At 35.2% G+C, this 18,880-nt stretch overlaps 1 protein-coding gene across 1 annotated transcript in view; it reads left to right on the top strand.

Moving 5' to 3' along the window:
- The window catches only part of LOC101887870 (ras GTPase-activating protein raskol), a 414,153-nt gene that overhangs the window by 116,568 nt on the left and 278,705 nt on the right, over positions 1-18,880 (top strand). Inside the window, exons 2-4 of the mRNA XM_059118645.1 lie at positions 9,347-9,462; positions 10,120-10,146; positions 14,723-14,891. Coding sequence (XP_058974628.1) covers positions 9,347-9,462; positions 10,120-10,146; positions 14,723-14,891 — 312 coding nt within the window. The remainder of the gene's footprint in view (positions 1-9,346; positions 9,463-10,119; positions 10,147-14,722; positions 14,892-18,880) is intronic.

The raw sequence follows: 18,880 nt of genomic DNA, 5'->3' as shown, positions 1-18,880 counted from the left end.
CATTGGAGCATAAAAACATTCCGAATGCGAATGTGGGTTTATATGCTTTATGTTCTTGTTGGTGCTTTATTTTTTACTTTTACTTCCCAAGCGATTTGTATGAAACATAAATGAGATTTTTTTTTCAAATCCATACCTTTCCCTTACGACCGTTGAGGTTGAAACACGTAGAGTGAATATTATCGAAACTATTATCCTGAAATAATAATCTGATTTAAAGGAATTCTATAAATAGTTGCAGAGAACAGAGGCTAAGTGAAGGATTGGATGTTAAAATTTAAAAATAGATGAAAAGATTTGGATAAATCGTTTAAATAAATTGGATAATATTTGACACATTTTGATAACTTGGATGGAATTTTTAAGGGGGATATGGGCAATGTGGATCACATTTTTAAAAAATTTGGATAACATGTTTACAGCATTTGGATAGTGCGGTTTTCACGGCATTTGGGTAGCATGGATAGCATTTTCACAGCATTTGGTTAGCATGGTTAAAACACTGCGGATAATGTTATATTTATACCCTCCACCAAATCATGGAAGGTTGTTAAGTTTGTCATTCCGTTTGTAACACCTCGAAATATACAGCATAAAATTCTATGTCGATTTAGCGATGTTCGTCTGTGGAAATCACTCTAGCTTCCGAAGGAAATGAAGTAGATTGAAAAAAATTTACTCTAATGTATATTATGTCTGAAGGACTCTTGGTATTGAAAATGGGTCATGCTGGTCGACGTTTTGCTATCGCCTCCATATAAGAGTACCTTCCGATATTCGGTACTTTGATGATTTTAGCGACATTATTCACCGGAATCGCTTCAAATTTGGTATTTGAAGTTCATAATAGATACTACAGCCTAAGCCAGAAAAGTGTCTGTGCAGGTCCACTTCTTCGTATAGCCCCCAAATAATGGTACCTCCCGATATTCGGTGTTTTTATGATTTTAGCTACATTATTCACCGAATTTTTTATACAAGTTTCGCATTTGAATATTGTAATGGTTTATGACAAAAGTGGCCTCTGCAGGCTACATTCGGTATTTTTAAGATTTTAACAGAATTTTTAATGGATTTTTTTTTTTTTTTGAAAAATGCCAAATTCGTTCTAACTGGTGGAGGGTATTCAAAGTTCGGCCCGGCCGAACTTACGGCTTTTTAACTTATTAAAGAATATCTTTTACAATATCTTCACAAATGTCATTTAAAAAAAATCTCCACAGTCTAAACAAACATTGATATTTTCTCCAAAGTCTCCACAAACGTGGATTTTTTAAGAATATCTTTTCCAAAATCTCCATTTTTTAGGGAATATTTTTTCAAATATTTTTCCAAACTCTCCTCAAACGCGGATTTTTTAAAGAATAATTTTTATTTAGAGAATAAGTTTTCCAAACTCTCCGCAAGCGTGGATTTTTTTAAGAAAAATTTTTATTCAGAGAATATGTTTTCCAAAGTGGATTTTTTCTATCAAAGTCTCAACAAACTTGGATTTTTAATAAAAAAACTTAATTTTTTTAATGAAAATTTTTTCAAAGTCTCCACAAACATGGATTTTTTATGAAAATTGGATTTTGGATTTGAAAGTGGATTTTTAAAGAATGTTTTTTATTGTAGATTATTTGAAGAAACGTGGATTTAGGAAAAAAAACCTATTCAAAGTCTCCACAAATGTTTTCCAAACTCTCCACAAACGTAGATATTTTTAAGAATTTTTTTATTTAAAGAATATTTTTTCCAAACTCTCAACAAACGTGGATTTTTTAAAGAATATTTTTTATTTATAGAATATTTTTTCCAAACTCTCCACAAACGTGGGTTTTTAAAAGATTTTTTTATTTAAAGAATATTTTCAAAAGTCTCCATAAACGTGAATTTTTTTAAAAATATTTTTTCGCAGTCTCCCCAAACACTGATTATTTAAGACAATTTTTTATTTAAAGAATATTTTTTTTTAACTCTCCACAAACTAGATATTTTCAAAAGCCTCCACAAATGTGAAGTTTTTAAAGATTTTTTTTTTAAATAATTTTCCACACTCTCCACTAACGGGGATTTTTTAATGAAAAATTTTATTTAAAGAATATTTTTTCAAAACTAGATATATTCAAAAGTCTCCACAAACATGGATTTTTAAAAATATTTTTTGCTGTCTCCACAAACGCAGATTATTTAAAGAATATGTTTTCTAAAGTCTCCACAAACGGATGTTTTAAAAAATGTTTTTTTTTCAAAATCTCCACATGGTCGTGGTCTCCACCATACATTTTTTTGCAAGGTCTTCGCAATTCCATGATATTTAAACACGAGTATTTTTATAAAGAATAATTTTTCTAAAGTCTCCACTGTTTTTACCAAAGTCTTCACGAGTGTGGATTTTTAAAAAATGTTTTTTTCCAAGTGGATTTTTTTTAAAGAAACGTGGATTTTTTATGAAAATCTATTCAAAGTCTCCACAACATGGATTTTTCTTATGAAAATCTGTTCAAAGTCTCCACAATCGTGGATATTTTTTTTATCAAAATCTATTCATAGTCTGAAAAAACGTGGATTTTTTCTATTCTATATCTATTCAATGTCTCCACAAACGTGATCTTTTTTAATGAAAATTTATTCAAAGTCTCCACAAACTTGATTTTTTTTTTATGAAAATTAGATTTTGGATTTGGTTTTTTAAAGAAAGTTTCTTTTTTTGAAGAAAATATATTCAAGTCTCCACAAATGTTGATTTTTTAAAGAATATATATAAAGAAACGTTGGTTTTTTGAAAATCTATACAAAGTCTCCACAATTGTGAATTTTTTTAAGGAAATCTATCAAATAATATTTTTTTTATTAAAAAAAAACTGAAAATTACTTTTTCCATTTTTCCAATGAAACTTTCCGTTTTCACAACTACTTGTAAAATAGGGAAAACACATTCCCAAGAAAAATAAAATGCAAATTTTGTTTATTCAAAATGAAAATTCTCCACATAGAATTGATGTCGTTCGGTGTGTCTTGCTGTTGCTGTTGTTTGTGTGTTTATTCGTAACTCATCATTCTTTTCGAATGAATGACCCATATTTGTTATTTTATTTGTTTAAATAATTTTTAGCAAAGTTTTCGTTTTTGTGATGCAAATATTCAATCGAACATGCCACATATATTCGCACAATGTACACATCAATTAAAAATTAGGGATGTCGATGTTTTTAATTTTTCAAAAATTGTTAATTTTTCAAAATGTTTAATTTTTCAAAATTCTTAATCTTTGATTTTTTTTTTTAAATTCCTCCTAATTTCTCTTATCTAATACATATTTCTGATAACGATTTCGAAATATTTTCAAAAATCTCCAACGTGATTTTTTTTTTCAAAATCGCCATCCCTAATTACAAAATGAAATGATTAACAATTCAAATTTTCCAAACGATTTCTATTGTTTGTAAAGTTATGGCTTCATCAATTCGTATCTTATTATTGTCTCTTGTCTGGCTATCTGGATAAATGGCCGAGTCAAAGAATGTGCGAAGAGAAGACCAGGAAATAAACAAATCGTTGTGAGAAAAGAAACAAAACGAAAAATTCTAACAGAAATAAAACACCTGTTGATGATGCTATAATGGGTATGTTTGAATTTTTGGAAAATTTTGAAAATATATTCGGCGAAAAAAGGTTGTTTAAAGAATCTACGTTTGTGGAGACCATAAACATGTTATTCCTAAAAAATATTTTTTTTATGAAAATATACGTTTTTGGTATCATTAAAAATATTTTTTTAAATATCTACGTTAAGCATTCCTTGGGAAAAAAACAGACTTTAAAGCCCATGTGTGTGGAGATTTTGAAAAAAATACTCTTTAAGAAATTCACGTTTGAGGGAGTTTGAGACTTGAAAAAACTAATTTTTTGAAGAAATCCACGTTTGTAGAGAATTTGCCAAGAAAATCCTTTTAAGACAAGTAAAAAATCTGAAAGTTCGGCCGGGCCGAATTCGGAATACCCTCCACCATTTGGAACGAATTTGGCAATTTTCAAAAAAAATAAAATCCTTTAAAAATTCTGTAAAATTCTTAAAAATACCAAATGTAGCCGTTATATTAGGATCTATACGACGACGTGGACCTGCATAGGCAACTTTTGTCATAAGCCATTAAAATATTCAAATGCGAAACTTAAAAAAATGGGTGAATAATGTCGCTAAAATCATCAAAATACCGAATATCGGGAGGTATATTGGTATATTGGGGCTATACGAAGACGCGGACCTGCACAGGCAATTTTCCGTCATAGGCTGTAGTATCCATTACGAACTTCAAATACCAAATTTGAAACGACTCCGTTGAATAATGTCGCTAAAATCATTAAAATGCCAAATATCGGGAGGTATCGTTATATGGGGGCTATACGAAGACGTGGACCTGCACTGACAATTTTCTGTCATAGGCTGTAGTATCCATTACGAACTTGAACTACTAAATTTTAAACAATTCCTGCGAAAAATGTCGCTAAAATCATCAAAATACCGAATATCGGGAGGTACCGTTATATGGGGGCTATAAGAAGGCGTGAACCTGCACAGACAATATTTTTGTCATGAGCTGTATTATCCATGGCGAACTTCAAATACCAAATTTGAAACAATTCCGGTCAATAATGTCGCTAAAATCATCAAAATACCGAATATTGGGAGGTACTGTTATATGGGGGTTATGCGAAGACATGGACCTGCACAGACAATTTTCTGTCATAGGCTGTAGTATTCATTACGAACTTCAAATCCCAAATTTGAAACAATTCCGGTGAATAAGTTCGCTTAAATCACCAAAATACCAAAAATCGGGTGGCACCGTTATATGGGGGCTATACGAAGACGTGGACCTGCACAGACAATTTTCTGTAATAGGCTGTAGTATCCATGACGAACTTCAACTGCCAAATTTGAAACAATTTGGTATTTGAAATCATCAAAATACCGAATATCGGGAGATACTTATATATGAGGCCTATACGAAGATGTGGACCTGCACTGACAATTTTCTGTCATAGGCTGTGGTATCCATGGCGAACTTCAAATACCAAACTTGAAACAATTCCGGTAAATAATGTCGCTTAAATCCCCAAAATACCGAATATCGGGAGGTACCGTTATATGGGGGCTATACGAAAACGTGGACCTACATGACCAATTTTCAATACCAAAATAACTGCAGAAGAAACAAACGTTTGAGTAAAATTTTATCAACATACTTCATTTCGTTCGGAAGCTAGAGTGATTTCCACAGACGGACAGACGGACGGACGGGTCGCTAAATCGACTTAGAATTTTGTGCTGACCAAATTTTACGCTGAGATAAAAAAAAACAAAATTTTTTTTAATTTTTAAAATTTTGTTGAATGAAAGCAAAGATATCGGAAATAGCATCAAATTTTACAATAAGTTTAGATTTGTTCGAATTGGTCATCTTTGGCACGAATTATGGCCTTTAAACGGCCAATCAAACCATCACACGCTGCCCGAATGTTGCTCGGCGGTATTTTGGCCCATTCCCGGCGCAGCGTTTGCTTGAGGTGATCGACCTTTTAGTATTTTTTAGTGCCAACCTTGCTTTCCAAAATACTCCAGACACAATAGTCCAACGGATCCGATATCCGGAGATTGGGGTGGCCACTTTCCAATATCTGGTAATTCTCAAAGAAAATATTTGAAAATTCATATTTTTTTATTTTTTACAAAAAGTTAAATAAGTATTGTTATTGTGAATGGTTTTTTTATTATGGGCCCAACCCTGATGGGACCTCTGTTGACAATTGCTTGTAACGAAAACTGTTCTCAACATCAACTGATAATAGTTTTGCATTCACAACTGGGAATAGCTCAGCCATCATGTGAAGGTTTGAGAATAGGCTAGATTGTAAAGTAGTAATATGCTTCTAAAAGAGATGGCGCTGCTAAATATTTCAAGACATGGTGTTGCAAATGGGAAGAGTTTGCTGATGAGTGGATAGAGGCACCATGTGCTGGCAATAAAATTAAATTGAAGAAGAATACCATGCCGATGTATTTCACATCATCTAATCCTGATAAAGGGTATTGGGATATGCAAAATATTAAATAAAATCATACATTTATTCTTAAGTTTATGAAAAAAATTTTAACCTTTTGTGGGAGAGGTACGTGAAGGAGTGGGCCGATAAATTCCATATTCACATCAGATCGCTGGTTATGAGAAATATTTAGATACACCAAGTTTGGAAGGAATCGCTGACTTGTTTCAAAAGTTATGAGATAAATATGAATATTGAAAACTTTGGTCCTTTGTGGGGGAGGTACCAGAAGGGGTGAGGCGATATCTATCATCTTCACACCCGATCTTGTGTTAGTGAAAATATTGGGTGTGTGGGATTTAAAGAGAATCGGATGCTTATTTTGCATTTTATGAGAGTTTCAGCTATTCAAAATTTTGACTGCGCTGTGGGGGAGATACCAGAAGGGGTGTGTCGATGTCTCTTATCTTCACATCGAATTTTGTGTTTGTAGAGATATTGAAATGTGTGAAATTGGAAGAGAACTGGATACTTATTGCATTTTATGAGCACTTTGGTAATTTGTATTGTTAACCCTTTGTGATGGAGGTATTTGAAGTTCGTAATGGGTACTACAGCCTATACATCTTCGTAAAGCCTCATATAAGGGTACCTTCCTATATTCGGTAATTTAATGATTTTAGCGGAATTTTTCACCGTTTTTTTTCAAATTTGGTATTTCTAGTTCGTAATGGACCGACATATCCCATCTACACAGAAGATCTTGTGTTAGTAGAAATAATGGGATGTGCCAAATTTGAAGAGAACCGGATACTTGTTGCGAATTTTATGACCGTTTTTGTTATTCAAAACTTTGACCCTTTTGTGTTGGGAGGTACCAGAAGGAACCTATATCATCTTTATAGCAGATCTTGTACTGATAAAAATATTGAGATGTACCAAGTCTGAATGGAATCAGATGTTAATTTAATATGAGCTTTATAAATATTCAAAATATTGACCCTTTGTGGGAGTGGTACCAGAAGGCGTGGTCCGATATATTCGATTTTCACACCAGGTCTTGTTTTAGTAGAAATATTGGGATATGTGAAATTTTAACAGAATCGGATGCTCAATTCGCATTTTGTGAACGTTTTGGTTATTCAAAACATTGGCCTGCTGTGGAGGAGGTACCAGAAGGAATGGTCCGACCTCTACCATCTTTATAACAGATCTCGTGCTGATGAAAATATTGAGATGTATCAAGTCTGAATGGAATCGGATGTTAATTTCGCTTTTTATGAGCTTCATGGATATTCAAAATTTTAGCCCGTTGTGGGGTAGGTATCTGAAGGAGTGAACCGATATATTCCATCTTCATAGAAGATCGTGTGTTAGTAGAAATAATAATTATTTAGAATTTTATGGCCATTTTGGTTATTCAAAATTTTGGCCCGTTGTGGGGGGAGGTACCTGAAGGAGTGAACCGATATATCCCATCTTTACAGCAGATCTTGTGTTAGCAGAAATAATGCTTTGTGCAAAATTTAATGAGAACCGAATATTTATTTTGAATTTTATGGCCGTTTTGGTTATTCAAAACTTTGACTCTTTGTGTGGCAGGTACCAGAAGGAATGGTCCGATCTCCACCATATTTATACCATATGTTGTGTTGATTGAACTATTGAGAAGTCCCAAGTCTGAATGATGCTTCAGGAATATTCACAATTTTCACCCTTTGTGGGTGAGGTACCAAAAGGAGTGGACCGCTATATTCCACCTTCACACCATACCTTGGTTTAATAAAAATATTATGATGTGTGTAATTTGAAGACAATCGGAGACTTACATCACATTTTAAAAGAGTTATAATTATTCAAAATGTTGACCCTTTGTGGGGGAGGTACTTGATAGAGTCGGCCGATTTTTGCACCTGACCTGGCACTGATGTAAATATTAGGATTTGCAAAGTTGGAGCAAAATCAGATTATCCCTTCCCTCCCTTTTTCTTTGAGAATGTTGACATTTTGTGTGAGAGGTATCAGAGGGCCAATATTTCCCATTTCCAAACTCTATCTAAATTCGATAATAATATTACGATGTGTCAAGTTTGGACTAGATAGAGAGTTATCGTGCACACCAGTCAGCATAAAATTCTATGTCGATTTAGCGATGTCCGTCCGTCTGTGGAAATCACTCTAGCTTCCGAACGAAATGAAGTAGGTTGATACAATTTTACTCAAATTATGTTATGTCTGCATAACTTTTGGTATTGAAAATGGGTCAAGTAGGTCCACGTTTTGGTATAGCACCCATATAACGGTACCTCCCGATATTCGGTATTTTGATGATTTTAGCGACATTATTCATCGGAATTGTTTCAAATTTGGTGTTTGAAGTTCGTAGTGGATACTACAGCCTATGACAAAAAATTGTCTGTGCAGGTCCACGTCTTCGTATAGCCCCCATATAAACGTTCCTCCCGTTATTCAGTATTTTGACGATTTTAGCGACATTATTTACCGGAATTGCTTAAAAATAGGTATTTGGAGTTCGTAATGGATACTACTGCCTATGACAGAAGAGTGTCTGTGCAGGTCCACGTCTTCGTATAGTCCCATATAACAGTACCTCCCGATAATTTTAGCGACATTTTTTCACCGGAATTGTTTCAAATTTGGTATTTGAAGTTCGCGATGGATACTACAGTCTATGACAGAAAATTTTCTGTGCCGGTCCTTGTTTTGATATAGCCCCCATATAACGGTACCTCCAGATATTCGATATTTTGATGTTTTTAGCGATATTATTCAGCGGAAATGTTTCAAATTTGGTGTTTGAAGTTCGTAGTGGATACTACAGTCTATGACAAAAAATTGTCTCTGCAGGTCCACGTCTTCGTATAGCCCCCATATAACGGTACCTCCCGATATTTGGTATTTGTATAATTTTAGCGACACTATTACCGGAATTACTTCAAATTTGGTATTTGAAGTTAGTAATGGAGACTACAGATGCCTATGACAGAAAATTGTCTGTACAGGTGCACGTTTTGGTATAGCTCTATATAATAGTACCTCCCAATATTCGGTATTTTGATGATTCAGGCCGAGGTCGTCTTATAGACCCTAATATAATGGCTACATTCGGTATTTTTAAGATTTTAACAGAATTTTTAACGGATTTTATTTTATTATTTTTTATTTATAAAAAATTGTCAAATTCGTTCCAAGTGATGGAGGGTATTTAAATTTCGGCCCGGCCGAACTTATAGCTCTATTACTTGTTTAAAACCATTCAAAAATATTAATTTATCCTTTTCCTTTGTTATTCCAGAAACTGAAGGTGAATTAACACGCAAACAGAAAGTCACATTGCCCTGGGGACCCCTTTACTGTGTACTGCAGCAGGATGAGCAGGCCTTCACCGCATATTGTAGTGAAGAAATATCGGTAAGTGATGCAATGTTTTAATAATTGTATTAAAAATTATTACATTTTTGATTAATTGTTGATATGCAGTGGAACTGGTCTTGGGCCTTGGGAAACCTCTATCTAATAGAAATTATTTTACATAAATCAAAAATACCAACCTTGAAATCGAATCCCATAATGGAGATTTTCAGGAAGCGTACAATAGAAATCACTAATTCGGAACCCAAGGGATCAGAAAGAGCCATAAAGATTCTAGATTTTGGAGGATTTATTCTAAAGGGATTCTTTTTTATTAAATATTTTTTTTTAATTATTCCTCCAATTGAGGTTCCACTGTATATCACAGTAATCGAAAATTTCCATTCTAAAACAGTAGACTATTGCTATTGAAAATGCTAAATAATCAGATACTAATGTAATATTCTTTACATTTATACTCTTTTTCTCTCTCTCTCATTCACTCACTTATACACTCTAAAAAATACACACATAAACAAAAAATCATTGTCTACACTTAAAAAAAAATCGTACAAAATTCACACGCATACACACTCACCTTATACACCTTCAACACCCATACACACAAATATACATTTTTTTAAAAATCGTTTTAAAAAATTATGCTAAACTATTGCGGCTATATATAAAAATATATCACCACAAAAAAACCTGTAGATATTGTCGGCTACACCCAAAAAGGAGGTGGGTAGAATTGTTAAAATAAAATATTTTTTTCTTAAATAAGTTTTAGATTTTTTGTGATTTCCTCTTGAGTTGTAGAACATTTTTGTAAGATAATTACATTTTATTTTATAGACATTTTCATAAATTTCAATTTATTTTCAATTTCATTTTAAGTTTTAACAAGTTTTGAATACCCTTCACCATTTGGAAATGGGCAATTTTCAAAAAAAAAAAAAAAAAAAAAAAAAACAAAGACGTAGACGTAGACGTAGACCTATACAAAGACGTAGACCTGCGGAATTTTCTGTCGTAGACTGTAATATCCATTACGAACTTCAAACACCAAATTTAAAACAATTCCGTTAAATAATGTCGCTAAAGTCGTCAAAATATCGAATATCGGGAGGTACGGTAATATGGGGGCTATACGAAGACTTGAACCTGCATACACAGTTTTCTGTCACAGACTGTAGTATCTATTACGAACTTTAAATACCAAATTTGAAACAATTCCGTTGAAAAATGTTGCTAAAACCATTAAAATACCGAATTTCGGGAGGTATCGTTGTATGGGGGCTATACGAAGGCGTGGACCGGCAGAGACAATTTTCTGTCTAAGGCTGTAGTATCCATTACGAACCTCAAATACCAAATATGAAACATTTCCGGTGAATAATGTCGCTAAAATCATCAAAATACCGAATATCGGAAGGTACTGGTTTATGAGGGCTATACAAAGACGGGCAGAGACAATTTTTGTCTCAGGCTGTCATATCCATTACGAACTTCAAGTACCAAATTTGAAACAATTCCAGAGAATAATGTCGTTAAAATCATCAAAATACCGAAAATAGGGAGGTACCGTTATATGGGGGGCTATACGAAGACGTGGACCTGCATGGATAATTTTCTGTAATAGGCTGTAGTATCCATAACGAACTTAAAGTACTAAATTTGAAACAATTCCGATAAATAATGTCACTAAAATCATCAATATACCGAATATCGGGAGGTACCGTTATATGGGGACTATACCGAAACGTGGACCTACATGGCCCATTTTCAATATCAAAAGTCCTGTAGACATAATATACATTTGAGTAAAATTTTATCAACCTACTTCATTGCGTTCACAAGCTAGAGTGATTTCCACAGACGGATAGACGAAAGGACATCGCTAAATCGACATAGAATTTTATGCTGATCAAGAATTTATGTACATTGTAGGGTATAAAATGTATATTTCGAGGTATTACGGAATGACGAACTTAATATACCCTCCATACTATGCTGGATCGTATAAAAAGCTATTCTAGCGAAACAGGTGTTAGCGCCACCTAGTAATATATTCATGAACGAATTGTCATATTAATCTAGCCACAAACCATCGCCATTATTGGTCCTTCGACATAGTAAATTTTCATGGTGCTCTCAAATAAATAGCACCTGAGTAGGGTTTACTATTCCTTCAAATGTCTGTAATCGGAACGAAGGACTATAGGCTTTAACTTTTTTAATAAAATATTTGTTTATTTCAATATTTTCGCCGTAATTGATAAATAAGTTTATCGGAGAAAAGTTTCAACGCCACCTGGTAATGAATTCTCAAATTAGTTTAGCCAAAAACTAATGTGACTTTTGGTCCTTCGACATAGTTTCCACGGAGTATGCAAATAAATAAATTATAAATTATATATACAGGGTGAGATAATAAAAACACTGCAACAAAGTCAAACGCCATAATTTTTACATTTTTTTTTTTAATTTTATTCAATGAAAGCAAATGTCGGAAATGGCATCAAATTAAAGAATAAGTTCAGATTTGTTCGAATAAGTCACTTTTGGCACGAATTATGGCCTTCAAACTGGCAATGAAACTGTCACACGCCGTCCGAATGTTGCTCTGCGGTATTTTGGCCCATTCCTGGCGAAGCGCTTGCTTGAGGTGATCGACACTTTGGTATTTTTTAGTGCCAACCTTGCTCTCCAAAATACTCCAAACACAATAGTCCAACGGATTGGTATCCGGAGATTTTGGTGGCTATTGTGCGCTGGAAATGAAGCGAGGAACCTCATTTTGCAACCATTCTTAGGTGACGCGTGCTGAGTGCGATGGTGCCGAATCCTGTTGGAATGCGTTCCCAAGGCTTAAATTCACCCTTCAGAATATTTTCGCGATAATATTCGGCATTTATTCTGATGCCACGGTCGATTAATACGAGCGGAGAGCGACCATCGGCTGTTATGGCGACCCACACCATCACCATGGCCGGCGCTTGTGTTCTGGTGGCCAACCGAAGATGCACATTTTCGGCTGACCTCTTTGGCACGTTTAAATACGATCATTTTGTTTGTTTACAAACTGCTGAACAACGAATGTTTTCTCATCGGCATCGGAGAAAACCAAATGCGGCAGATCACCACTTTCGGCCAATCGAAGCAACTCTTTAGATATTTTCAGTCTATTTTCTTCCTGTTGCGGTGTAAGTTCTTGCAGTTTTTGAAATTTCAATGGCTTTACCCCGAGCTCGTTATTCAATATTTGCGGAATGGAATATTGCGATATGTTCAGCTCACGAGCCATTTTCGGCTATTGCGACGCAGGTTTCGATCAAGTCGCTTCTTTAATTTTCGAACCATTTCTGCTGATGTTGCTGTTTTCTTCCGTCCACTTCCTCGACGTCGGGCTACGCTACCAGTATCACGGTAACGAGCGATGGTACGAGACACAAAAGATTTATTCACATTTAAATGCTGGAGTGATCTAACGATAGCCACTTGTGGTTTTCCAGCCAAATATAAAGAAATCGCTTGAGTTCCATCACGAATAACTTCTTTTCTGGAAAATTCTCACCAAAATGCTTTTGTACGCTTGTAAACAATATAATGAGCTGTCACTGGAATAATTTTCTGAAGTTGGTTGCAGTTTTTTCATCTCACCCTGTAGTTTCCATGGAGTACACCAATAAATAAAATCTAAATTATATATATTTTAATCCATAGCGAGCCGAGGACCAACAAAATCAGATAACTCAAATGAAATATGTGTCGACACCATATACTAGTAAACCTATGAAACAGTTCATATAGTTAGTTTAGACACAAATCAATTTAGGCCTTTAAATATAGTAGCTTCCATGATAAATTAAAAACTAATATCCTAAGTAAAAATAGTTGTTAAAATTTGTTTTTCATATTTGTTTTTCCGATTTATTTCTTATGAATCAATGAAGTTTTTACTCGGACAACTCAGATTTAAAAGAGGTAGGTGTCAACGCCATCTGGTTTTACATTTATGAATGAATTTGCATAGTTAGCATAGCCACAAACCAATATGACTTTTGGTCCTTCGACGTAGCAAGTTTCCCCATTACATTCAAATAAATAATGTCAACAGCAGCTGTCAAAATAAGGTGCTAAAATAGTTTATAAAAATTTGTTTAGTTTTATTTCTGAATTATTTCCTTGGAATTTAGCCTTAAATGCCTTAAATCAAATCAAATGATCTCTAGATTTTTTTATATTTCTATATTTTATCCTTACTGAGTTGAGAACCCATTTTAAAACCCAGTTTGCAATGAGGCAATTTTCACCATCTAGTTGTATATTACATACTAAGTTGCAATGTTGTAGTCTCAAAACAATATTATTATTGGTCCTTCGACATGGTAGGGATTCCATGACGTCGTCAAATATTTACAGAGACTGTCGGAAAAAAGTGGTACATAAATGTAAATAGAGGTTTCATGATTCTCTCAAATAAATAATATTCACAAAAGTAGTCACATAAATTAGCTGAGAGCTAACAAAGACATAAAAATATACACATTCGACAAAATGCATACGGTCATTTAGTTTTTCTATCAGGTAATAGATGGCAGACGTCATGCCAAAAATACACTAGAAAATTTACAGAAAGAAAGAAAATTTCCAGAAGAAAATCAGATATGACAGATATGATCGATATAAACTCAAAAACGTATTGCAGAACATTTCGGTGCACATTTAATGGATAAAATTCAGTAAAATCCCCATAAAAGTGTCAGCTCTGTTACATTATAACATAATTCTATGCTCTGCTACCAGCGCCATCTATTGAACCAAAGCAATGAAATTTCCCATCTTTATGTCTTATATGTCTCTGGTGCTAATTAAATCAGATTGTCAGTTTCAACGGAGACAACGCCATCTAGCAGAAGAGGAATGAAGAAAATTACCAAGTTAGCTTAACCACAAACCAAAAAAACTGTTGGTCCTTCGTTATCAAATAAATAAAATTCACAGCAATAGCTAAAATTAGATGCTAATTAGTTTAAAAAAATATATTTATTTATTTTTAATAATTTAACTTTATTTCTTTCTTCAAAAGTTTTGAAAATTTTTTATTTCGGATTTTTTCGTCGCCTATAGTTAAGCTTTGTTACCATCCAAATTATTTTAATCAAGTAGTTTTAGCCCTTTTTTTATCCAAAAATTAATTTACTTTTATAGTTTTACTAGAATTTATCATTTTGGTTTAAGGTTTCGTGCTTTGTTTTTGTAACCCCATTTTCTACCTACTATCAAAATAATTGTATGCCAATAATTTTTCCAGTTAACCGATATCATGTGCAATGAATATCCCCGCGTTCGTTTAGATCGTGTCCGTCGTCCCACAAAAATTGTCTGGGATGGACCACCAACATTGCCGGAAGAACCAGAAGATTCAGATACCTCCTGTCCAATGGAAATAGCATTAAATACAACTATGTATAGTGAAATAGGTAAGTGGCGGAATTTTAAAATTCTATCAAAATATGATACAACAGAATAATTAAATTTTGAAAATGGTCCTTCGCGACAAAGGAATATAGCATAACAAAGAAGGGAAGATACATTTCCACCAAACAATATATATTTAAGTGAAAAAAATGGAGCGAAAAGTCCAATAAATTATCTTATAGCTATAATAAGTTTTTAGTTTCACACTGTACCACAGGTAAGTTTGGTAAGCATTTAAAGATTCAATATTTTAATAAATTGTTTTATTTAAAGTAAAATGGTCCTTCGAGCCAATTTAGATTTTAAAATTTCATATAAAATCAATAAATAAGTACGTATATATAGACGGGTAATCTATTGGTCCTCGCGTCAAGAAAAGTATGAAAAAACTGATCTATGCAGCTTGAATAATAGTTACAAGTAAATTGGTCCTTCGAGGCCTTAGACAATTGCCTATAGTTGATATTTGGTCCTTCGAGTAATTAATAAAGTAAGCAGAAAAGATGTACTTCATTTTAATTTGAAGATAATGGACTGTCTTTTAGCTTGCATCGAACTTTGCCTAAAATTAGCTCTCCTGGCCTTCAGCTCGTCTTATATACACTCTCTAGACTATCAGTTCTCCTATGGTGAGATTCCGAGCCTTAGACTCGCACAGAAAAAATCCATGGCCTCCAGCTCGCCTACAATGAACTCTTTGACTTTCAGCTTGTATAAAATGAACTCTTTGAACTTTCTGCTCATATTCATCGAAAAGAGCCTTAAGCTCTCCTAAAATGGAAAACATTCAGTTCGCCTAACATAAGCTCTTTAATCTCTCACCTATCATGGCCTCTCTCGTATTTCGCATCCTCTATAATGGGTTTCCGGGTCTTTAACTTGCCCATACTGTGCTTCAGCTCGCCTATTATAGACTTTCTAGTCTTTAAACTCTCCTATCATGGGTCACATGTTCTTCAACTTACATATCACACGCTCCTTGTTCTTTGAGGTCGCTTTAGTGTGCTCCAGACAATAAGATCAATTATAAAAAACTTCAGCTTGCCTAAGATATTTTATCTGACCTTTAGATCGTCTATTGTGTACCCCCTGACTCTTCAGATAGCTAATAATTGACTCTCTGAACTTCGGATTGCTTGTGATGCACTCTCCAGCCTTTCAGCTCAACTATGAAGGCCTCTCTGTTCCTTCGCTTGCCTACAAAAGATTCGCTGACCTCTCAGCTAATTCACAATGACTTTCTGGACGTTAGCTCGCCTTTAATGGACTTCCAGGTCTTTCCACTCGACTATAAAAGCCTTTATGGCCTTCCGCAAGCTCATGACTAAGTTCCAGTTAGCTTATGGTCGACTCTGTAGACCTTAGCTTGCCTATGGTAGACTCCTTTCTCTTTCCGCAAGCTTATGATGAACTCTCTGGACGTCAGTTCGCCTACAATAAACTCCCTGGTCTTTTGATTCGACTATAGGGCTTCAGTTCGCCTGTTATGAACTCTAAAGTCTTTCCGCTAGTCTATACTAGCCGCTATGGACTTCAGCTCACTTGTGATAGACTTCCTGGCCTTTAAATTGCTTAGAATAATCTCCCTGGCCCTTTTGCTCACATATAGAGGCTTCTCGGGCATTCGGCACATCTACGATGGACTCCTTAAACTCAGCTGGGTTATAATGAAGTCTCTGGACTTTAATTTGAATGTGGACCCGTAGTATTTCCGCTCGCCTATAATAGACGCTCTGGACTTTAACTCGCATGGAATAGACTCTCTGGCCTTCAGTACGATTATGATAAACTCCCAGACCTTTCATTAATGACCTTTAATTATAATTGTAATAGATTCTCTGCACTTCAGTTCGCCTATAAGGGATTCTCCGATCTTCTAAGTCGACTTTAGGGGACACTCAGGACTTCATCTCGCCCATAGTTGGTGGTCGGGAAGTTCAGCTTCCCTATAATGAAGTTCGTAGCCTCTTCATCCATCTATAATGAACTTTCTGGCCCTATGAATGCTCTAGACTTTGCTTCGTCTAACATGAGTTCTTTCGCCTTTCAGTCCATTTAAATCCAGTTCAATGGTCTTCTAGGCCTACACCTCACTTGTTATAGGTTTCCTGGTTCACCAGATCGTCCATAATAATCCTTCTGCTATTTAACTCGTCTATAATGAACTCCCTGCGGTTCAGCTCGCTTCTGATGGACTCTCCAATCTTTCCGCATCGTCTATAGTAATTTCCCTGGCCTTTAGATCACCAGTAATAGACCCCCCTAGACCTTCCGCTAGTCTGTAAAGCCTTCTCAGGACGTCAGCTTGACTATCCAAATCCAAATCTCCCCTCAGATAGTTTCCCTGTCTTTTCAGTTCGCTTTTAACAGACTCTCTGTACTTCAGGTCACTTATGATGGACTCCCCAGTCTTTCCGCTCGCCTTCAATGGACTCCCTGGCCTGCTGTTCTCCCGTGATATACTTCCTGGTCCTTCCGCTCGACTCTAAAAGCCTTTAGATTGGCTATATTATAGCTCTTTCTATTAGCACTCTCAGTTCGCTTATAATCGACTCCATGGACTTATATTAATTTACTAATTCATCAAAAATTAGATCCTTTCGTACTGAAATCTTTTGTTTTTTTAGAGACAGAACCAACCTGCTCACACCGTTTTGAACTCAGATCACTTAAGAATTTAGAATTCGAACAGACCAAACATTTCAGCAGCTACACCTAAATATATCCAACATCGAGATATGCATTTCAGTTCGCCTACAATGGATTCTTTAGTCTTTTAGCTAGCCTATAATAGACTCTCTGAACTTCAGATTGCCTTCAATAGACTCTCTAGCCTTTAGTTCGTCTACAATAGATTCCCTGGGGTTTTGGCTTAGATAAAAGGGTATCTCTAGCCTTCTGATCGCCTATGATGAACTCCCTGAACTTTCAGCTTTGTTATAATAGAGTCTCTGGATTTCAGCTGGCCTATGATGGACTTCCTAGTATTTCCGCTCGCCTATAACAGATTCTCTGGACTTCAACTACCATGAAATAGACTCCCTGGCCTTCAGTTCGATTATGATAAACTCCCTGACCTTTCAGTTCGTGTAGCAAGATTCTCTCGGCGTAAGCTCTACTGTGATGGAATTAATGACCTTTAATCATGCACTTCAGTTCGCCTGTTATGGGCTCCCCGTCTTCCAAGTCGACTCAGGAGACACCCAGGACTTCATCCCGCCCATAATAGGTGGCCGGGGCGTTCAGATCCACTATAATGAAGTTCGTGTCCTCTCCGCTCATCTATAATGGAATTTGTATTTCGCCTTCACCTATAAGTAATTCCATAGCTTCCAGCTTTTCTATATGAATATGCTGGCCTATATAGAACCCTTATTTTAGACTTCTCAGCCTTGTAGCCTTTCAGCTCATCCGAAATAATTGTCCTTCTCGACACTTGCTGTAGTTCCTGTTGTCATTCCACCACTTTTCCGACGAAATAGTTAACACTTGTTTAATCGCCTTCATATGCACCCAGCTCAGCGTATCGCAGCTATTACAACCAACCATACAATTAAATTCTTCAACACCCACCTGTGTCTCATACCGCCAGCGTCTTGTCCAGCTCTACAGCAATTTACCTGGTTAAGATAAGACACGTTATTGCAGCAAAACAAAGTGCATATTCACTTTTATTGGCGTATTCTTGTCTATGTCTAGCAGTCACTAAACCCGCAGACCATGTGGCGTTCACCACCTATCCTCCACTCCCCTGATTTTATGTGTCGCATGTATCGTTGTCTCGAAACTAAGTTGCATGTAATCGCTAAAGATTTCCGCGAATGTTGAATGTCTATTTCGTTTCTTGTTTTCCTTTCGGTGAGATTCTCTTTCTGAGCTATCCTCAGAGAAAGAAAAAAAAAAACATGCAAAGTGGGGTAATAAGCCATGTAGTCGTACGAAATTTGTGCTATTCACCGAGTTTTTTTTTCCAAATCCGTTTTCGTTTCTT

This window comes from Musca domestica, unplaced genomic scaffold (genome assembly GCF_030504385.1).
Source record: "Musca domestica strain aabys unplaced genomic scaffold, Musca_domestica.polishedcontigs.V.1.1 13, whole genome shotgun sequence".
Taxonomy (NCBI): domain Eukaryota; kingdom Metazoa; phylum Arthropoda; class Insecta; order Diptera; family Muscidae; genus Musca; species Musca domestica.
Note: the sequence above shows the minus strand (reverse complement) of the source record. Positions and strands in the feature narration are given on the sequence as shown.